This window comes from Sorex fumeus, unplaced genomic scaffold (genome assembly GCF_029834395.1).
Source record: "Sorex fumeus unplaced genomic scaffold, SorFum_2.1 ptg000050l, whole genome shotgun sequence".
Classification (NCBI taxonomy): domain Eukaryota; kingdom Metazoa; phylum Chordata; class Mammalia; order Eulipotyphla; family Soricidae; genus Sorex; species Sorex fumeus.
Window position 1 is genome coordinate 9,280,498 of NW_026606107.1, and position 20,181 is coordinate 9,300,678.

Below are 20,181 nucleotides of genomic sequence, written 5' to 3' on the forward strand. Positions count from 1 at the left end.
TAAGAACTTCCAGAATTTGCCCTTGTCCTTTTGACTTAACTGGGGTAGAGAGGTGAGGTATTTTTATACAACTAGATCATTAGAGCTAAAACTACTGAAATCATGGGAACAAAACTACAATAATTAAAACTAAAATTGTGTCTGTTATGAAAATACTTTGGGGTGGTGGTGGCCGGGAACCTGGGGACATTGATGGGAGGGATACAGACACGGGTGGTGGGGACAGAATAGGCATTATATGCCTGAAACTCTGCTCTGAAAATCATAGGATCTGAAAATCATAGGATCTGAATTAATTTTTAAAAGTATAAAATTGGCCCACTATCTCAATCATACACAACAGGTGACTCAAATTGAATTAAAGAACTAGATGCCAGACTCCAATCCATAAAATATATCAATGAAAGCACAGACAAAACAGTTCATGATATTTGCTACAGTGTCTTCAATGTTAATCAGTGCCATTGGCAAGTAAAACAAAAGCAAACATAAACAAATGGGATTACATCAAAGAGCAAAGTTTCTTCTGCATTTCAAGAGAATCTATGGCTAAAATAAGACACCACGTTGAATGGGAAGAAACCTCTGTACAAAATATGTCTGAAAAGGGGCTCATATCCAAGGAACATAAAGCATTAAAAAAACTCAAGAACAACAAAACAAACCATTGCATCACAATATAGGGAGAACAACTTAATAGACACTTCCCCAAAGAAGACACACAAACGGCCAACAAGCAAATGTAAAAGATGCTCATCTTTTGAAAAAGTAGTAAAAATCTATTGCTCTTTGGTTAATATATGCCCAAGTTGTAATCAATCCTCTAAGTATGAAACACTAAGTCTCCAGCATTCTTGTTTTTCTTTTGTTACTTTGTCTTTGAAAGGAATCTAGGCAATTATGGAGCTTTACACAATAGATACAAGACGGGTAGTGTGAAACTTAAAAAAATAAAAAATTCTCCTCTATCATTTGACAAAGTTGTAAATTTTTTCAAGTTGGGGGGTGGCCTAGATCTTGGATTTTTTCCTGACTTCAATGAGCACTAACTCCTCATCATCATTAATGAAAAACATATTCTAAACTGTGATATTAAAGTGCTTAATTTTCTCTTTAATTTTCACTAAAACTGTAGCACTGCACTGTCCTCCCTTTGTTCATCGATTTGCTCGAGTGGGGCCAGAAGCGTCTCCATTGTGAGACTTGTTACTGTGTTTGGCATATTGAATATGTCACGGGTAGCTTGCCAGGCTTGGCCGTGGGGGCAAGATACTCTTGGTAGCTTGCCGGGCTCTCCGAGAAGGGCGGAGGAATCAAACCCGGGTCAGCTGGGTTTGATTCCTTACGGCTATGCTATCACTCCAGCTCACTAAAACTGTAGGAGATAAATATCATTATCCCATATTACAGATGAGGTAACGGATATATAAAGAGATGAAGAAAAGAACAAGATCATAAAGGTAGTAAACAGAAGGGGGGCGGGAAGGATACTGGGATCAGTGGTGGTGGAGAATGTGCACTGGTGGAGCGATGGGTACTCGATCATTGTATAACTTAAACCCAAGCACAAAGATTTGTAAGTCTACGACTGTACCTCATGGTATTTCACTAATAAAAAGTTAAAAAAATAAATAAAGTTAGAGAAAAATGAAAAAAAAATTTGCTCCTCATCACTCTTTTTGAATTTTGCCACCTTAATTACAGGTATTTCAGTATTTACTTATGTGGGGTTAGTTTTGCTTCAATATCTCTGACCTTCTAGGATATGGGTTTATTACTCAATTCTCAAATGGGGAAAGTTTTCATATATGATTTATTCAACAAATAATTCTTCACTATATTCTCTTTTCTCAACTTCCTGGATATCTGTATGTTATTTCCACTATAGATCACTATGCATTCTCCTATTGACTATTTCTTTTCTTTTTCATTGTTTAAAATTATCATCTCCTTTCATTCTTTATTGATGTTCTCATGTAACTTATCTTCAAGCACACTATTTCCCAGATTTTTGTGCCCGCTTCTGAGCCCACCAAATAATTTTTTAAGGAGCAAGGGTGATGCATGCATATGATGCTATTTAGTTCAGTGACTTGTGAACCAAGGAAAAACCTATGTTACACTATGTGAGCTTACCCGCATTTTATTCTTAGTCTCACAGTTAAACAAGATGTGGTTCCCTAATTTTCCCATGGTATAGTATTTAATATGATTGGAAATATTAAAATTCACAAGGAAGAATATTATTTTTACAATTATGTCAGCACATGTATCCCAAACATAAACATACCTCTTCATACAAGTTCTTTTTCTTTTCATCGCATCCTCTTAATCCTTTATCACTATCCTACACATAGCCTAGCATAATTTGTAAGATATACACAGAGAAAAAAACTTCCAGCAACAAATCATCACAAATCCTGAGTTCTCAGTATAAGGTGACAAGAAATACAGACAGTATTATTAAAGAAATCTGATAAAATTAATAATATTGTCTATTTTCTACCCCAACCACAATTATAGTATAATCAAAATTTAATAATATAACTTGCTTATAACTTTATAATGGAAATATTCTGTACCTTTATTAATATCAATGAGTTGCTTCTTTTTCTTCTGGCGTTCCAATTTTTCTTGTTCAGCTTTCTCTTTAGCAAGTTTTGCTCTCCTACTTTTTTCCTCCATTTCCTTCCTTTTGTTGTTTTCTTTAACCGCTTCCTATAGGTTTAAATGACATTAGAGAAAAATCTTGCATTACTTCTACATGTAGAATATTTATAATTATAAAATATTACATATATAAGCATATATATGCATATGTATTGGCAGGATATTATAATAAGCTACAAAGTATATTTCTATACTTATTTTTTTTCAACTGAATCATCTGAGATACACAACTACAAGTTCATGATCGGTTTTCAGTCATACAATGTTCCAATACCCATCCCTGCACCAGTGTACGTTTCCCACCACCAATGTTCCCAGTTACCCTCCCACAACCCTTCTCCAGCCTGTCTCTATGGTAAGCCTTTCTTTATCTCTCTCTTCTAAAGAAATCTTAAAGAAAATTACTCAGTAGCAAAAATACATGTACAAGGTTATAGAGCAATTGTCTACATTAAAATGCATTTTATTCCATGTTAAAAGGCATACGACTTTGTTAAAGTCCCCCAAAACATCTTTTAAAAATCTCCTAACTCAGGATAGAGAAGGGATCAGTAAGACAATGATAGTTGGAAATGATCACTCTGAACAAGAACTTGGTGATGAAAGTAGGTAAAGGGGTATCCATGATAACCTTTCAGTTCTTATACTGCAAAGTACAATGCACAGAACGAGAGAGAGAGAAAGAGAGAGAGCGAGAAGAAAAGTGTGTGTGTGTGAGAGAGAGAGAGAGAGAGAAAGAGAGAGAGAAGGAAAGTGTCTGTCATAGACAGGTAGGCTTGGGGGGGTAGGTGGAGATAGTGGCAAGGGGAACCTGGGGACACTGGTGATGAAAAATAAAGGTACGCTGGTGAAGTGATGGGTATTAGGACATTGTATAACTGAAATGCAATCATAAACAACCTTGTAACTGTGTATCTCATGGTGATTCAATTTTAAAAAGAAGAAGAAATGAAAAGAAGTATAAACTATATCCTGGCAGAGAGGACTCCTTAATAATTCCCTAAAGCATTTTCTCCCCTCCTTTCCCCCACCCCCCAATAAATAAAAATCTCCTGTCTTACAAAATAATTGTAACTTCCTCCTGTCTATTGTACCTGTCAGGCTGGCCATGAAATTTTAGGTCAAGAACATAAAACTATCTGGCTACAGGAAACAAACCCTAACACTACCACTTAAAATAGTCTAGACCAATAGAAACAAAACGTTTGGAGCAGGATTTCCTATCTTCAGCACTCTTATAGTTCTGGGCTGGACAATTCTTCACGGACAGGATATAGAAGGTCCTTTATAATGCAGTGCATTTAGTAGCACCCTTAACATTTACACCCTAGATAACAGTAATAACTTTTCCTAGCTGTTCTTATGCACAGCTTTGGGCTGGAGAGATAGCATAGCAGGTAGGGCATTTGCCTTGCAAGCAGCAGACCAGGGTTTGATTCTTCTGTCCCTCTTGGAGAGCCAGGAAAGCTACCGAGAGTATACCACCTGCATGGCAGAGCCTGGCAAGCTCCCCGTGGTGTATTCAATATACCAAACAGCAGTAACAACAAGTCTCACAATGGAGACGTTACTGTTGCTCACTCGAGGAAATTGATGAACAATGCAATGACAGTGCTACAGACAGCTGTGATAAGCAAAAATGCTCCAAGAGATTGATACATGGAAGGCAATATTCCTCTGGTTAAGAACTACAATCTAGGAAGTTTCATAGATATAATTTATAAACAAAAAGTTCCTGATTTGTGAACTCATGTTTTTGTCATAGATATGAGTTCTTGGAGGGGGACGGGGGGAGAGGAAGAGGAATAAGAAGAAGAAGAGAAAGGAGACTACAATGAGTCAATAATTCTGTTCTCTAGAACAACTAATGTTCATACAAAAAATTGTACAAAAATTGTTTGCGGCAGCATTATTCCTGAAGCCTAAAGGTGTAACAACTCCAAATGGCCATCAGTTGAGAAACAAGTGTGACAGAAGTATTCAACCATGAAAAGGATGAAGTAATAATAAATACTATGTAGATGAAACCTAAAAAAAATTAAGTAAAATAAATCATGCAAGTGGCTACTGAAGTGTAATTTTAATTATATAGCAATAACCAGAGTAGTCAAATTCATGAATGGGGAAGTGAATTTTAAGTTGCCAGGGAATGTAGAAGACGTAAAGAAGATAAACTTTTAATGTTATTGAAAGAGGAAGTCTCAGTGTCCCCTTGGAGCTGCTCTTAGCAATTGATTTTTGACTGCCCAATCCCTCATTTTTGAGTTCCTGGAATTCCTGGGATCTTTCTGATAAATAAGAAGATAACAATTTTGCAAGTTTAGGCTTACCTGGAGGCCAAGATAATGGCCAATACCTAAGACTAATGTCCAGACAAGGATCTGTTTGATCTTTGCATTCTCTTTAACATTCTTATCAGTTGATAAGAAATGCAAAGAGCCCAATTTTTATTTAAGAGGGCCTACACACACACACACACACACACACACACACACACACACACAAACACCCCTTATCTTACATAGAGTTCATTTTCCTTTATGTTCCAGTACACTTTTATACTTTCTAGCTCTTAGTCTGAGCATCTTTATTTTCATTCTTGAGAATACAGAAGAATATGGGAATCATGGACAAAAACAGAGGTCTACCAACATAATACCTGCATGAGTATTAAGGTTAATTTTTAGGGATTATGGGAATATTCTGTAATTAAATAGGGATGAAGGACCCTCAATCTGACTATACAAGCATTAAGTGAATTGTACACTTTAAAATAGTAAACTTTATGCATGACACACAAATTTTTTCTTTGGGGGTGACTCCAAAAGGATGCTCAGGAGGCCTTGAATTCCACTGGTCACTGTTAGCCAAGCAGGACATCAATGACAAAGGGACATGAAGATGTGAAACTGATCTTAAGTTTATTCAGTGACTTTATTTTTACTTTTTAAAATTATTATTATTATTATTATTATTATTACTATTATTATTATTATTATTGCTTTTCGGGTCAAACCCAGCAATGCACAGGGGTTACTTCTGGCTTTGTACTCAGAAATTACTCCTGGTGGTGCTTGGGGAACCATATGGGATGCTGGGAATCGAACCAGGGTCAGCCGCGTGAAAGGCAAATGCCCTATCCACTGTACTATGGCTAAGCTCACTACTTTATATTTTAAGGGTACCTGGTATTCGGTAATGTGAAATACCACAGCCTCTGTTCTTCATGCACCTATTGAATTTTCATGTGCTTACTAATTGTCCTTAATGTCTCAGTCAACTAAAACAATAGCTCATGTGTTAGGAAACAGGGTGGGGGAGAGATATTGTACCAAAAAGTGGGCAACCTGTGAGCAATCAATCTGTGGGCTGAAAGCACTCAAGGCTGCTCAGGTCACTGTGAAGCCTGGGCAGTACTAATATGGTTGCTTCCTCTTTAAGTATCTGTCTCATTGACTGTAACCAAGCCCTGCAGGATGGAGGCCAAAGGTGCCAATCCTGTTAGCTTTAGAAATTTTAGTTTACTTTATGTTTTGGTAATATGGGGTGGGAGGCAGGGGGCACACCTGTCAGTATGGAATCCTGGGTCTGTGCTCAGGAATCACTCCGAGAGAGCTCCTAATTGTGCTTAACTTCTTTTCCTGATTTGTGAAATAGCCGTACTTGACAGTGTTGGTTTGCAATACAGTGAGAACTTGCATAAATATGTATGTAGGACAGTAACTGGAACACAGGGATTATTCAATAAATGACGAGGCTATTATATTATTCAAGAATTTGTCACAACAGGAATATTACAGTGGATATGGCAAAGAAGGCTACATTGTAAATTTTACCAGGTCAAAACCACATCAGAACAGAAAAAGAATTCCATGAGAGCTCCTAACCTAGTAATCACACCTAGAGCCATATGGGATGCTGGGGATTAAACCCAGAAGAAATGCATGCAAGGTAAGCACCTTAAACACTGTACTAATGCTCTAGACCTAGAAGTTATTTTAGAGTAATGCAATATTCAGAATAATACTGATGCTGTAGACCTACAGCTTATTTTAGAGTCATGCAATATTCAGAACAGTCAAATTCATAGATAGGAAAATGAATTAATTGTTGCTAGGAAATGGAGAAGAGGCAAATTGAGATTAGCTTCTAATGTTATTGAGGATTATTTTTAGGGGTAATGAAAATGTTCTGGAATTAGGGGTGTTGGCTAGACACAATTTTCTCTGACTTTAGAAGTTTTTGCTAATTTTACTGAAAAATAAACATATATTTGAGAGATGGAAAAGTAGAACAATAATGAAAGCAAATATCGTCACTTATCCTAAAAATGGGTTCTCAAATAAATTAGTTACTTAATCTCTATGAGCTTTATTTAGTGTCTAAATCTGAATAGAGATCCGGTAATGACATTTTAGTCAATGACAAACAGCATATATAGTAATGGCCTCAATTTCTATTGTCTATTGATATTACAATCATTCCAAAGCTGCCAATAGCTTTATACATCTCCTGTTACATCTCTTGATAGAATCATTTTCTCTCATGCTTGATTTAATCTAGTGTTGTTTTGTTCATCATCACATGCATATATACAAAAACGGATGATGTGCTCCACAGTGATGAAATTATCCAAGGGCACATTAACAGACATATCTTCACTGCTAAGTGACACAATACTATCTTACAACTTACATCAATTGTGTGTAAAATCATGTAAAGGAAAATATTTATATCAAACAATAAAGATGATTTCTGGTATAGAATTTATGCTCAGTACATGGGTGCCTGATTGTTATGCACAATGATTATTGACTATCATTCATAATAATCATAAACATCTGAAAGTATAGATTATAAGAATTTGCTATTTAAGGTGTATTTACATCATGTTTGAAGTAATGTATTCTACATACCTACCTGCCTTGTTTTTGTATGTCACAAAACTGTCAATCATGACTGGAAATATGGCATCTTCACAAAGTCTACCCTCAGAAACAAAACTTGATTTTTTTTATCCAACCATATTATCATATAACAGTTATTGTAAAAATAAAAATACATATATTTTATCGCTTTCTATTTGCGAAAACAAGCTAAAAATTAATTGTTTTATTTGGCTTTTAGATAATCCTTGATAGTGTGAAAGTACTTGACAACATTTGTTATTCTGGGGTCAGAGCAACAGCATAGCAATTAGGTCATCTACCTTGCATTTGGGCATCCTGGGTTCAATTTCTGGTACCCCATATAGTTCTCTAAGACCACCATATTGATCCCTGAGCACAGAGCCAGGAGTAAGCCCTGAGCACTGCTGGGTGTGGCCATCCTCCCAGCCCCAATTTGCTATTTATGATAATATAGGCAGTTATATGGGAGTAGAGTCACATAACCTTAAAAAGCGTAAACTGAAAATATCCTGATGAAAACTGTGGTGACTAATTACATAATGTGATCATACTGAGTATTTTTGCATTCATCAGGAATATAAGGATTCACAAATGATATGCAATCAAATGATTTGACAATAATTTATAAAAACACCTGGTAAGTACTATATTGAAAATCTCTTATATAGAAAATATGAATCATAAATATATATTTATCATCTTATATTTTGATTTGGGGGCAATAAACAGCCTTGATTCATGCATACTCCTGAATCTGTGCTCAGGGATAATTCCTGGCAGTGTTTAGGATTAAACATAGGTCAGCCACATGTAAAGCAAGTACTTAACCCACTGTGCTATCTTCCTGGGCCCTGAAAAAGTTATTTTCAATGAAAAAGAAAGGCAAAGAAACAAGAAATATCCCCCCAAATTTTTATCTTGAGGGGAGGGAGCAATAGCACAGCAGGTAGGACATTTGCCTTGCAGGTGGCCGACCCTGGTTCAATTCCCAGAATCCCATATGGTCGCCCAAACACTGCCAGGAGTAATCCCTGAGTGCAGAGCCAGGAGTAACCCCTGTGCATCACGGGGTGTGACACAAAATAAGCAAAAAAAAAAAAAATCTTGAAATTTTATAACATCTGATTCAGCTTTAGCTTTAATTTGAATTGTATATTTAGAATTTTTAATCTACATTAAAAATATTCTGTGATATCTATTTCAAAATTTTAATTGTTTTGAATTACCTATTTTTAAAATGATAGAAAAATAAGAATTTAAAACTTTTGACAGTGACTTAAAATTCATACCTTGTTATGCAATGATTATCACTTCAGTTTTGTATATCTTATTGATAGTTTTAAGTTATTGGCCTGTAACTTCAAATCCAGGATTAAAAATAATGGGAGAAACCCCTTTTATATTGCTCTTCTGAAATCACGGCAAATATCACAAATGTTCTAAATTGCACAGCATAACCTTCTGAACATAGGATGGCCTTAAAGGTCATTGAATGACCTTTAATAGTTGAACAGTTGGATTTAAATTTTAGCTATCTGGTGGCTATAATGCTTTATCCCCTTGAACCTTTGGTTCAGATGTGCTAAACTTCCTTTCCTGATTTGTGAAATAGTTGTACTTGACAATGTTGGTTTGCAATATAGTGAGAAGTTGCATAAAAATGAATGTAGGACTGTACCTGGAACACAGAAATTATTCATTAAGTGATAATGGCCATTGTATTATTCAAGAATTTGTGACTACAGGAATATTAGAGTGGATCTGGCAAACAAGGGTGCTTTGTAAATTTCATCAGGTCAAAACAAAACAGAACAAAAAAGTAAAGAATTCCATCAGGGCTCCTAACCCGATAACTAACCTAGTAAGATCCTTGAGGTAGTTTTCACAAGCAAAAATTTGATCTACAAACAAGCCAAATGCAAACACATGGCTACAGGGCTGATGGACAGTAAAGAAGCCAGAAGGACTTCCTGCATAGGTGACAGCAGGTTGTGAGTGGGAGGCTGATCTAGAAAACACTGTGCAGTGACTACATGGGCTGCAAACATACCCTTGGCCATCGAGATCTCTGCAGCACAAGACCCAAGAAGGAAGTTCTCACTACAGGCACTGAGCCCTGCACCAGAACTTTAGGTAGAGGATTCTCCCTTTTGGGGTTGGCAGAGAGTACCGTCCCCCTAAGCCCTACCAGGGAAGTCATCTGCACAGTCATAGGACTGAAGCATCAATGCCAGCATATGTCATTGGGATTTTGTACAAAAGGAGCCTGGGAAGAAGCACAGCTAAACTCAGCATGATTTAGGACTGGAAAAGTGAGCCTTAGATTGCTACACACAATGTATGAAACCAGATTCTCCATCTGTAGCCCTCATTACAGAGCAGAAATAATGAAGAACTATAAGAGACCACCATAATCGATTAACATTACTGTCTGGAAGTATTCCCACAGCACAAGTCAGCTTTATAGACTGTTAAGCGATGATTATTGAGTGACCCTGGTAAAGATGTTTAATGAGCTGAAAGAAACAAGTTTACAGATTTTCAAATTTAAAAGGAGAGAGAAAAATATCACATGGTGTATGGCAAAATTACAATCCAAAGTCACAGAACTGAGGCGCACAATAAGTGAAGTAAAAAACTTACTGGGGGTCCTCAGTATCGGAGTTAGAGAAGCTAAGAAACAAATCAATGAGTTTAAAGACATGATACAAGAAAGATTGAATTATGCACCTAGGTACAAGAAGATCAAGAATTTTAGTCAAAATAATCTAAATAGAAAACTCCGAGACACACTGTAGTTAATAAAAGTCAGATGGAAAAAAGAATCCAGAGAGGAAATAGATAAAAGAAGAAAATGACGTATAAAGGATGCCCCATAACAAAACAGAGCCATCAACTGAAACTCTAAAGGACAGAAGAGAATGTTGGTATAATACAAATAAATTAGATTAAATAAATATTCCAAGTAGAATATTCTATCTAGCTAAATTGTCATTCAAACTTGAAGAAATGACACGGAATTTCATGGACTAGAAATTGCTTAAAAAGTTCAAGGCTAAAAAAAAAAAAGTTCAAGGCTCTGAAGCCAGTTTTGCAAGAAGCAGTATTGATCTCCTTTATGAGACTGAAAAGAAACACAAAACAAAAACTTCAGAAGCATTTATATTTCTAGAAAATGATGACAATGAATTCCTTCATGTCAATAACCTTGCTTAATGTCAATGACAAACTAACCAATCAAGAGATAGACCAGAAACTGGGTTAGTAAACTGAGCCCAATTTTCCGCTGTCTACAAGATACGTATCTGAAAACTCCTGTTAAACATAATCTCAGAATAAAAGGCTAGAAAACAGTATTACAGGAAAACAGTTATCCAAGCGGCCCAGATAGCCATATTTGTCCCAAACAACAGAAACTTAAAATTCAAAACTTTTGAAGAACAACACAGGATAATAGTGAATTAGGATTCATATACTCTTCCAAATCTTTTTTAAATCCTTTTGTATAGTATGCCAGATTACAAACGAGAAAATAGATGATTTTTATGTGAAAAAGATGAGGTTTTCTTCTTACCACGTGAATAAAGAACTGATAGCAAGAGGAATTAAAAAGTAACTCAGTAACAACATACCTAAGATTCAGGAGATTTTTCTTCTGCAACTGCAACCAAATTAAGTGTTTCCAGAAGAGAAAGGAAAGAAGCTCACTCTTTAGTTAATATCAAGCAACATTTGATACTTCTTTTCTATAGCTTCCTTACACTTAAAGGGTATATTAGATATAAGGAGTCAGGACAAAATGCTGAGGACAAAAACACTGCAGCAAGTAGAGTTTTAAGAGTATCCCTGAAGAATTTATCAGCACTATAATAATGCTCTAATTTTTCTTTCCAGGAGGTTTCCCCTTAGAGTGGTACAAGTGACCTATAAAGTTCCTTAATATTTTATCACCCAGGCAATGATGACTGCAGCTGAGAAATAGAATTTTCCTTTCCGCTGGACTCATAGAAACCTTGATTAACTTGCTCAAATATTAAGTGGTCTCAATAAAAGACACCAAAAACACATGCACTAATAGCTCTTTCTGGGCTTAAAGTTATGGTTACTAACATATAGGATACTACATGACTCAGATATATAATGGGTGTAGGAATCTCACTAAGTCAATGAAACAAAAATGATGTTTTCCCTCATTATGTTCCAGAGAAATAATGTTCTGTCCAGTATTTCCTATAGACATGTTTGTTTTTCATCTTCTTTTTAGGAAACACTTCCCTCTCTTACTTTCATATTTTCACCTTCCGCTATGGTCCTGTCCCTGATCTCTCCTCCTTCCTAACCTGCTTCTTCCTTCTTTCTGTCTATTAAAATATTCATCTGTTTCTACTCAAAATCCAAGTGGGAAAACCCTTCCAATTGTTTTACTGGCTCACGTGGTCTGTTCCCCTATTAACTCTCTGACATATTTTGGACGTTCATTTCCAATCAAATTGGCTTTCTTCCCTCAGTGCCTTTGTATTTATGCTTCTTCAGTTCTCAGACAAGTCAGCAAATCTTCTCTGTGAAACCATCACTAACTTCCTCACATTTTTTTTTAAAAAGGATCCCCTTAAGTGAACTTTTTAGATTCTTCTTCACTGAAGCATGCATAATACGAAAGGTCCAAAACTAGTGAAACTTTAAATACTCTTCACATTTTCTAAGAACTAGCAGCTAAAGCAAGTTGATTTATAAAGTAATAGTTGTCAGCCTGGAAATCTCAAAATACTAAAGATACCAAGAATATCTGTACATAACTTCCTCTTAATTCTGTGTCGTGGACAGTATTCCTGGCCTTGAAATAAGTATCTAACCTTTGAATAGCAGGGCTCATTCAAACGTTTCACAGTGGATATTTCACTAGCATCAACATTTATTTCTTTAAAAATGTCAACACTGGCTGAAAACTCTGGGATTTCTCTCTGTCAGGATAGATGATCTCACCAAATTTCCCTGAACTCCAAAATGCCCCTGCAGCCACACCCACATCCCTACTGCTGCCATGTAAGATCATCTACTGTTCTTATTTCAGTGACTCATAAATAAATCTTGAATGAGACCAATTGGGCTGGAGTGATAGCACAGCAGGTAGGGCATTTGCCTTGCACACGGGCCAATACGGCCTACCCGAGTTCGATTCCTCCACCCCTCTCAGAGAGCCTGGCAAGCTACCCAGAGTATCTTGCCTACACGGCAAAGCCTGGCAAGCTACCCATGACATATTTGATATGCCAAACACAGTAACAAGTCTCACAATGTTACTGGGCCCGCTTGAGCAAAATCGATGAAAAATGGGAGGACAGTGACAGTGACAGTGAGATCAACTAGTCAAAACAATTTCTCAGAATCTACTTCAGGTTTAGATTTCCGGAGTGATCTAGGGAGAGGTTGGGTCAAGTTCCAGCCCTACCACAGCCCCAGATGCCTCACTCACACCCCATCAGTTGTCACCATGCCAGCAGGACTGCCCAATTAAACAATTTGAATGTTCTGGAAGGCTGCACATGACATCTCAAAACTTTACAATACTAACATCTCAGTCGAAGCACACTAGATTTGATGGGAATGGAATAAAGAAGCCAGCAATTCTGAATTAACAAAAATGTTAACACAGTGGGCTGGAGTAATAGCACAACCAGTAGGGCATTTGCATTGCACACGGCCTACCTGGGTTCGATTTCCTCTGCCCCTCTCGGACAGCCTGGTAAGCTACCGAGAGTATCCCACCCACACGGCAGAGACTGGCAAGCTCCCTGTGGTGTATTCAATATGCTAAAAACAGTAACAAGTCTCATAATGGAGACGTTACCTGTACCCGATTGAGCAAATCAATGAAGAACCTGAGGACAATGCTACAGTGGACAGTGCTATTAACACAGTAGGCTTAACCTGAAAGAAAAGCTTAGTAAATCCTCAGACGAAAACTTAATGTTCCCATGGTGAAATATAACAATTTTTACAAATTTTCCTTTACTGAAATATTTTCTTATTATTCCATTAGACATTTGGTGGTAAAAAGCAATATGAAATAAGTGATTTTGGGCCTCTATGGGGACAGGTTTGGGTGGTGATGGAAAAATGGAGACTATGGCGGAGGGAGTGTGACAGTACTGATGGGATTGGTGTTGGAATATTGAATGCCTGTAACAAAGCATCATGAACAACTATCTACACCACAGTGTTTAAAGTGGGTCAAAATGCCAGTACTTAGTATATCTGAGATAGGATTTACATGACCTTTGTCACACTGACAGCATAATGTTCTGATGTAAAAAGTAAATTGTATCAAGATTCGTGTGTTTATACAAAATCTACAAGTTTAAAAGACATATTCTAATTTTGAAGTGAATTCCTAATTTTAAGTTAGATATTTCTAAGATTTACAGACATTAGTAATACCAACCCGGGTTTGATTCCTCCATCCTTCTTGGAGAGCCCAGCAAGCAACCGTGAGTATCCCACCTGCACAGCAGAGCCTGGCAAGCTCCCCGTGGCGTATTCGATATGCCAAAAACAGTAACAAGTCTCAAAATAGAGACGTTAATGGTGCCTGCTCAAGCAAATCGATGAACAATGGGAGGAGGGTGCTACAGTGCTACAGTGATACCTAGAATTTTTTAGACAAAACCATGTTAGGTTGACGTGGAAGGTTTATGTGAAAAAGTACCTGAGTTTGTTATAAATGGCTCTTTTTTGTCAGAAAGGACACAGAGAGAAAACTGATCTGCTGCAGTTAAGGGAATGAATTACATGAATTCTAACACATGTTCACAGAAGTATCCTTCCTGAATTCAATTCAACTATTCAAATTACCATGTGAATCTTTAGGAGACCAAAAGAAAAAATTTCTTTTCTAATGCACCTATCTGTTGGTTTGAGAGACTACCAGATCCTTACACAAAAAGATGTCAATGAAGAGAATTTTAAAGACAAATTATTTAAAATGAGACAAAATTGCCTCACAGGAATGTGAAAATCTCCATGGATATAAAACTTGCGCTTGATTACAAAGCAACTCTTTGCAAATTAAGACAGGTTGGAAACCACAAAGGCCTTAATTAAAATTCATTTTACAGGGTCCAGCCTGGGGATGTGGCTCAGTGATAAGCGCACCTGCCTTGCATGTATGGGGTCCCAGGTTCAAACCATAGCACTGAAAAAAATTAAATTAAAAAATATAAAGTCTTGAAATTGTAAAAGCCTATGATCTCAATTTAGAGGAAAAATCTACAATCCCTGTCACAGTTCATTATAATGCTAAACCCTGCTTTGTTAGATGTTAATTCATGATGACTAACATGGAGAGATTATTTTCAAAGGTTTTCAAAATGGGGCAAATCTACAGACTTTTTTTTTACTAGCATATATTTAAATGAATACCCTTCTTTCCATCTGGAAAAGAAAAACACTGAGTTCAATATATTTGAGGTCAGTATATCTCTATGGACTTTGATTTAATTGAAATCTACTAAGTGCTTTGAAGGACTATAGACAGTTAATGTATAATTTTTAAAAAATATACATGCTTCAAACAAAATGATATTTAAACTGACCCAATATTTTAATGAGAAAATATACTGGTAAAGCAAAACAAGTGATACATTATAGACCTGAGACCCAAGTTAGCTGCCTTGTTACATTCACTATCTTAGAAGATAGAAGAGACAGCACAATCGATGTTTTTGATGACAGCAATTTGGATGGGCTGAAAATCACTCTGGAGGTTCAAATAAAAATATTAAATTACCTTGACAATCAGAATTATAGACTGTCAGGACAGACAGGGCCTCAAGAAATGCTTTCTCTATCTTTTGATGTGTGACTTTTACGAACTTCACTTATCTTCAACTAAAAGGTATAGGTGGGGCTGGAGCGATAGCACAGCGAGTAGGGCGTTTGCCTTGCATGTGGCTGAGCCGGGTTTGATTCCCAGCATCCCATATGGTCCTTCGAGCACCAGTAGGAGTAATTCCTGAGTGCAGAGACAGGAGTATCCCCTGAGCATTTGATTCCCAGCATCCTATATGGTCCCCTGAGCACTGCTAGGAGTAATTCCTGAGTACAGAGCCAGGAGTAACCCCTGAGCATTTCTGGATATGACCCAAAAAGAAAAAAAAAAGCTATAGGTACTTAAATCACTTAACTTATCCATTCTGTTAAGAAATATAAACTTGGTCAACAATATTCTTAAAAATTTCTTTACAGAGGTTTAGCTTGCTCCCAAGAACTACCACGATATCTAGCTCCACAAAAGTCATACTAATTACTGAATGCAGTTATGGGGGAAATTCTGATGGTGTATAAGGTAAATGTTGGTGGGGGAGTTCTTTTAAAAGAATTGCATATAACAATCTTTTTCCCTCTTTTGTCTCATTTAAAATAGTTTACAATTGTTAAAGTGCCTACCATAGAGGCAGGCTGGGGTATAACTGTGGACATTAGTTTAGGGAAGAGGACCTTGGGAAAAGATTGTTTTTGGAAAATTTTATGCTTAAAACTCAATCATGAATAACTTGCTAATTTTGTATTTCATAGTGATTTAATAAATATAGAGAAATAATTTACTTTTTATATTTGTCTTGGGAAAATTTTCTTGGGCTTAAATTTTTTGCCACATTTACTAGAATACTAAAGATTATGCTTCACAGAACAATTTCTGTAAATCTTATAATATTCAGAAGTTCTTCTGGGTATTCATTCTATACTTGTTGAACATTTTATTTTAAATTAGAGATTTCTCTATTCTCATACACTTACCCCCAAAAATGAGAAGAAAAAGCTAGCAACAATACCCTAAAACAGAAACTAGCCAAAATCTGGTATAAAAGCAGTTTGAGTTTTCCATGTCTGAATTCTCCAAACATACCACTGCATTTGTTTCGTAACACCTAAAGGTAAAATTGTAAAGTTTTAAGATTGGTTCAAATACATCTGTTGAAATCATAAATCCAAATAGCTTCCAAATAGCTCTATTGGAAATCCATAAGCTTATTTGTTCAGAGTCATTATCCTTTGATTGGAACATCTCTTTTGAGTTGAGATCTGAATCACATAAAATCAGTCTCATTATTTTAGATTCACAATATATTTAACAAGAAATTGTGTTCAATCATACATCTTATTCATGAAACTAGGTTTAATATCACTTTGGGCTACTTTCAAAAACCAAATCCTTCCTCAAATTACAGTCTTAACAGATCTGACAAGACCTAAAGTACATGCTACACACACTTAAGGGAAAATACAAAATAGGCCATGCCATTATTTTTCAATTAAGATAAAAAGGGGGTTGAAATTCCTTTCGGTCTACATATTTCTGATTGCTTTAAAAAATACCCACAACTTAAACACTGGAGATTCAGAGTGGTGTTACACTAAGAATCATATATTGTTTTCTAGTGAAATTTAGCATGGCATGTCTGAATACTATCTATTCAAGTCCTTAATTAATTTCCATTTTATTAATTTCTATTTTTCCATATGTAATTAATGGCATGCTAGAAATTCCTATGTGTATCCTGTTATTGATATTGTATCAATCCTTCAGATTATGAAAGGGATAGGAAGAGAGAGAGGCCAAGGGAGTAGAAAAGCTAAAAGCAGACTTATTAGTGTTCAGTGATTTGCAGAAACGCAGGAAACGTTCATTCATTGATTAGTATCTGCCACCTATTGTTACCCAGTGTTCAAGGCCCTGGAAAATGAAAAATGAACATTATAAACAAGGTTTATGAGACCCTGACAATTAGGGATCACCCCAAAAGTGCTAGGGCTTGTTCTAGTTCAGTCAATCCCCCACTCACAGGGAGGACTCTCTTGTTATCAACTGCGATAGTATTCTAGACTCTAGCAATTAGGTCCAACCTTTCAGTCGTCACAGAAAATGTCACATAAAAATGAATCAATGTTTAAGAAATAATGACTATTTCTTTCTCTTGGAATATAAGACACCCATTCTTTCATAGAAGTAAATTAAAATGGTTTTGCTCAATTTGCTTTTCCTAAATCCATATTGATTATCAGTTAGAATTTTGTACTCTTCTAAGTAGAAAGCTATTGTTTGATGATTTGTTATCCTATTTCCTAGGATACTGACAGTACAATATCCTTCCAGAAATAATGGGCTAGCACCTTTCTTTTTCCTTACTGATATTGTCTGAACAGTCAGGGTGGTTTTCATGTACACACACACGTGCGCGTGCATGGGCACAGACACAGACACACATACACAACAATTAAGAGTTAAGTCAGTCAACAGAATTTTTTTAAAGAGAGTGTGAATGAGGGGCAGGCAAGATAGTAAAGTGGTTAAAGTCATTGCCTTGCACACAGCTGACCTGTGGTCCAGGCCTAGCACCAACCAAAGCCCTGCCCGGAACGATCTCTAAACACAGAAGAAGAAAACCTTAAGCACAGATGGATGTGACTCCAAGCCAAAAACCATCCTAAAAAGAGAAGGGAGCTGGATTGATAATTATGCATGAGAAAGAATGGCTACACAGCTCCTTGGGGACACAGTGGTCCTGAAGTTAACTTGACTCTTTCAAAGCAAATATGATTTTTATTAACTAAAAGGAATATAGCAGCATATCTTAAAAATATTTCTTTCACTTCAATTAAACTGAATGCCTCAAGGACTACTGGATTTACTATTCTCATAAGATGCATTTCTAGTTTCTTATATATAATGCTAATATGGATTATTATTTAACATATTCACATATCCATATAATTTGTTTATGGTTAGGTGCTTTAGTCTAATAAAAAGCAGTGACTAATTTATATGCTGAACAAATTTAAACGCAGAGACAGATTTTCCACGAAGCAAATAAAGCAAAACCATCAGAAATCCTTGTGCATATAAGATTTCTGACAACTATGGTTAGCATAATTATTTGTTTTTGTAAAAACTGCCAAAGATATTTAAAATACTATTTTCTAAAATATTTCCTCTCAGATTGTACAAATTCAGATCTCAGGAATATAGCTCTTCTTAATGGAAAAACATATAAAAATCTGAAAAGTAATCTGATGGACAAAAATAGTGTCAAAATGTTTGGAAAATGTCAAACCATGAACAAGAGATAAATATCTAAACTCAGGGATGATGGGGTTATGATAATAACAATATCATGAACATGAAAATACTGAGGAAAAATGGGGTTAGTGAATATAACAATATCATGGAAATAAAATTTACATTTGTCAGAGTGCAAACTTTATCAGCTTTCAGATTCTTCCAAAGCCAGAATAATAGGACATGCCTTTGGAGTCTAAGAACAGAAGCACTGAGAAACAGAAAGAACTTAACATTAAGGATGACAAAGCAATGGAATAAAGTCAAGTTATGATCTTATTTCTCTGAATCCTACTTGAAAGAATAGACTTTTAGTGGCCAAAGGGATGGAGAAACATGATAAGGGTTTAAATCATAGCATAACCTCCTAGGAAATTCCTCAGTTTCTATTCTAGGATATTTTGGTTCTATAGTTTTATTGCATCTGAATCACAAGCTTATGAAAAACAAGAAAAAAAAAAGGTTTCACTTTGAAACTGGAGTAGCAATAGCCAAGAAAAGTTGATTTGTGAAAAATCTAAAAACAATACTATATGTGGATTACTTCAAAATTTGATTTATTTGGGTTAGAGGAAAAAACCAGAGATATTCTGCTATAAGATCCCATTTTTTTTCAAAACAGATATAATAAGGACATTGTTATACAGTGTTGATTGCATTCTTGGAAGTAAGCCATGCCATCTGTATATGAGCACTGCAGTTATATTCCACAATGTAAAGCACATCTGATTTGTGATTATATCCTTGGTAATTGACCTAGATTTGGCCAAATATCACTACTTACTCATGAAGGGAACTATCCTCCTTTTACTATGCTAATGAATTATTGCCCTCTCCTTTACCTCTTAATACTCTGGGTACACTGCATTATTTATAGAAGAGAATTCTCACTTCATCATGAATCTTCTCCTTAAGCTGTCTTATTTATTGGTATAGAGGGATTTTGTCATTAGGTTTGACATGTTGGACAAATAACTTACTAGGGGATTTAGGGAATTAACAGAAAGACTGGGCTTCGTTTCTTGTATAAAACTTTCTGATAATAAACATATTTAAGGGGGTCAGAGCATGGTACAGGGGGTAGAGGATTTGCCTTGCACACAGATGACCTGGATTTAATACCTAGCTTCCCCAACGGTCCTTTGAGCACTTCCAGGAGTAATTCCTGAGTGCAAAGCCAGGAGTAACCCATGAGCTCCGTCTGGTGGGTGACCCAAAAACTTAAAATAAAAAAAAAAGAAAGAAAAACATGAATTTATTTGGCTTGCTCAATGTGAATTTACATCTTATGCCTTTTGGTTCACAGATAATCCCATGAATACTGTGGTTGTACTAAAAACATATATGAAAATAAAATATGAAAAACTTAAAAAGCTAAATATGATGAGATTTATTTTCTAAGGGTTATGAATATTTCTCTCACGTTAGAGTGTAGCAGTGCCCAAAAGAGAAAAGTTGAAATTTTATACTTTTCAAAGTGTCTTT

General features: G+C 36.0%; 1 protein-coding gene across 4 annotated transcripts in view; it reads right to left on the reverse strand.

The window, feature by feature from the left end:
- The window catches only part of DIAPH2 (diaphanous related formin 2), a 760,781-nt gene that overhangs the window by 188,506 nt on the left and 552,094 nt on the right, over window positions 1–20,181 (reverse strand). For all 4 annotated transcript variants that reach the window (XM_056124107.1, XM_056124108.1, XM_056124106.1 and 1 more), the window contains one exon: window positions 2,583–2,718. In XM_056124107.1, the coding sequence (XP_055980082.1) occupies window positions 2,583–2,718 (136 nt within the window). The remainder of the gene's footprint in view (window positions 1–2,582; window positions 2,719–20,181) is intronic.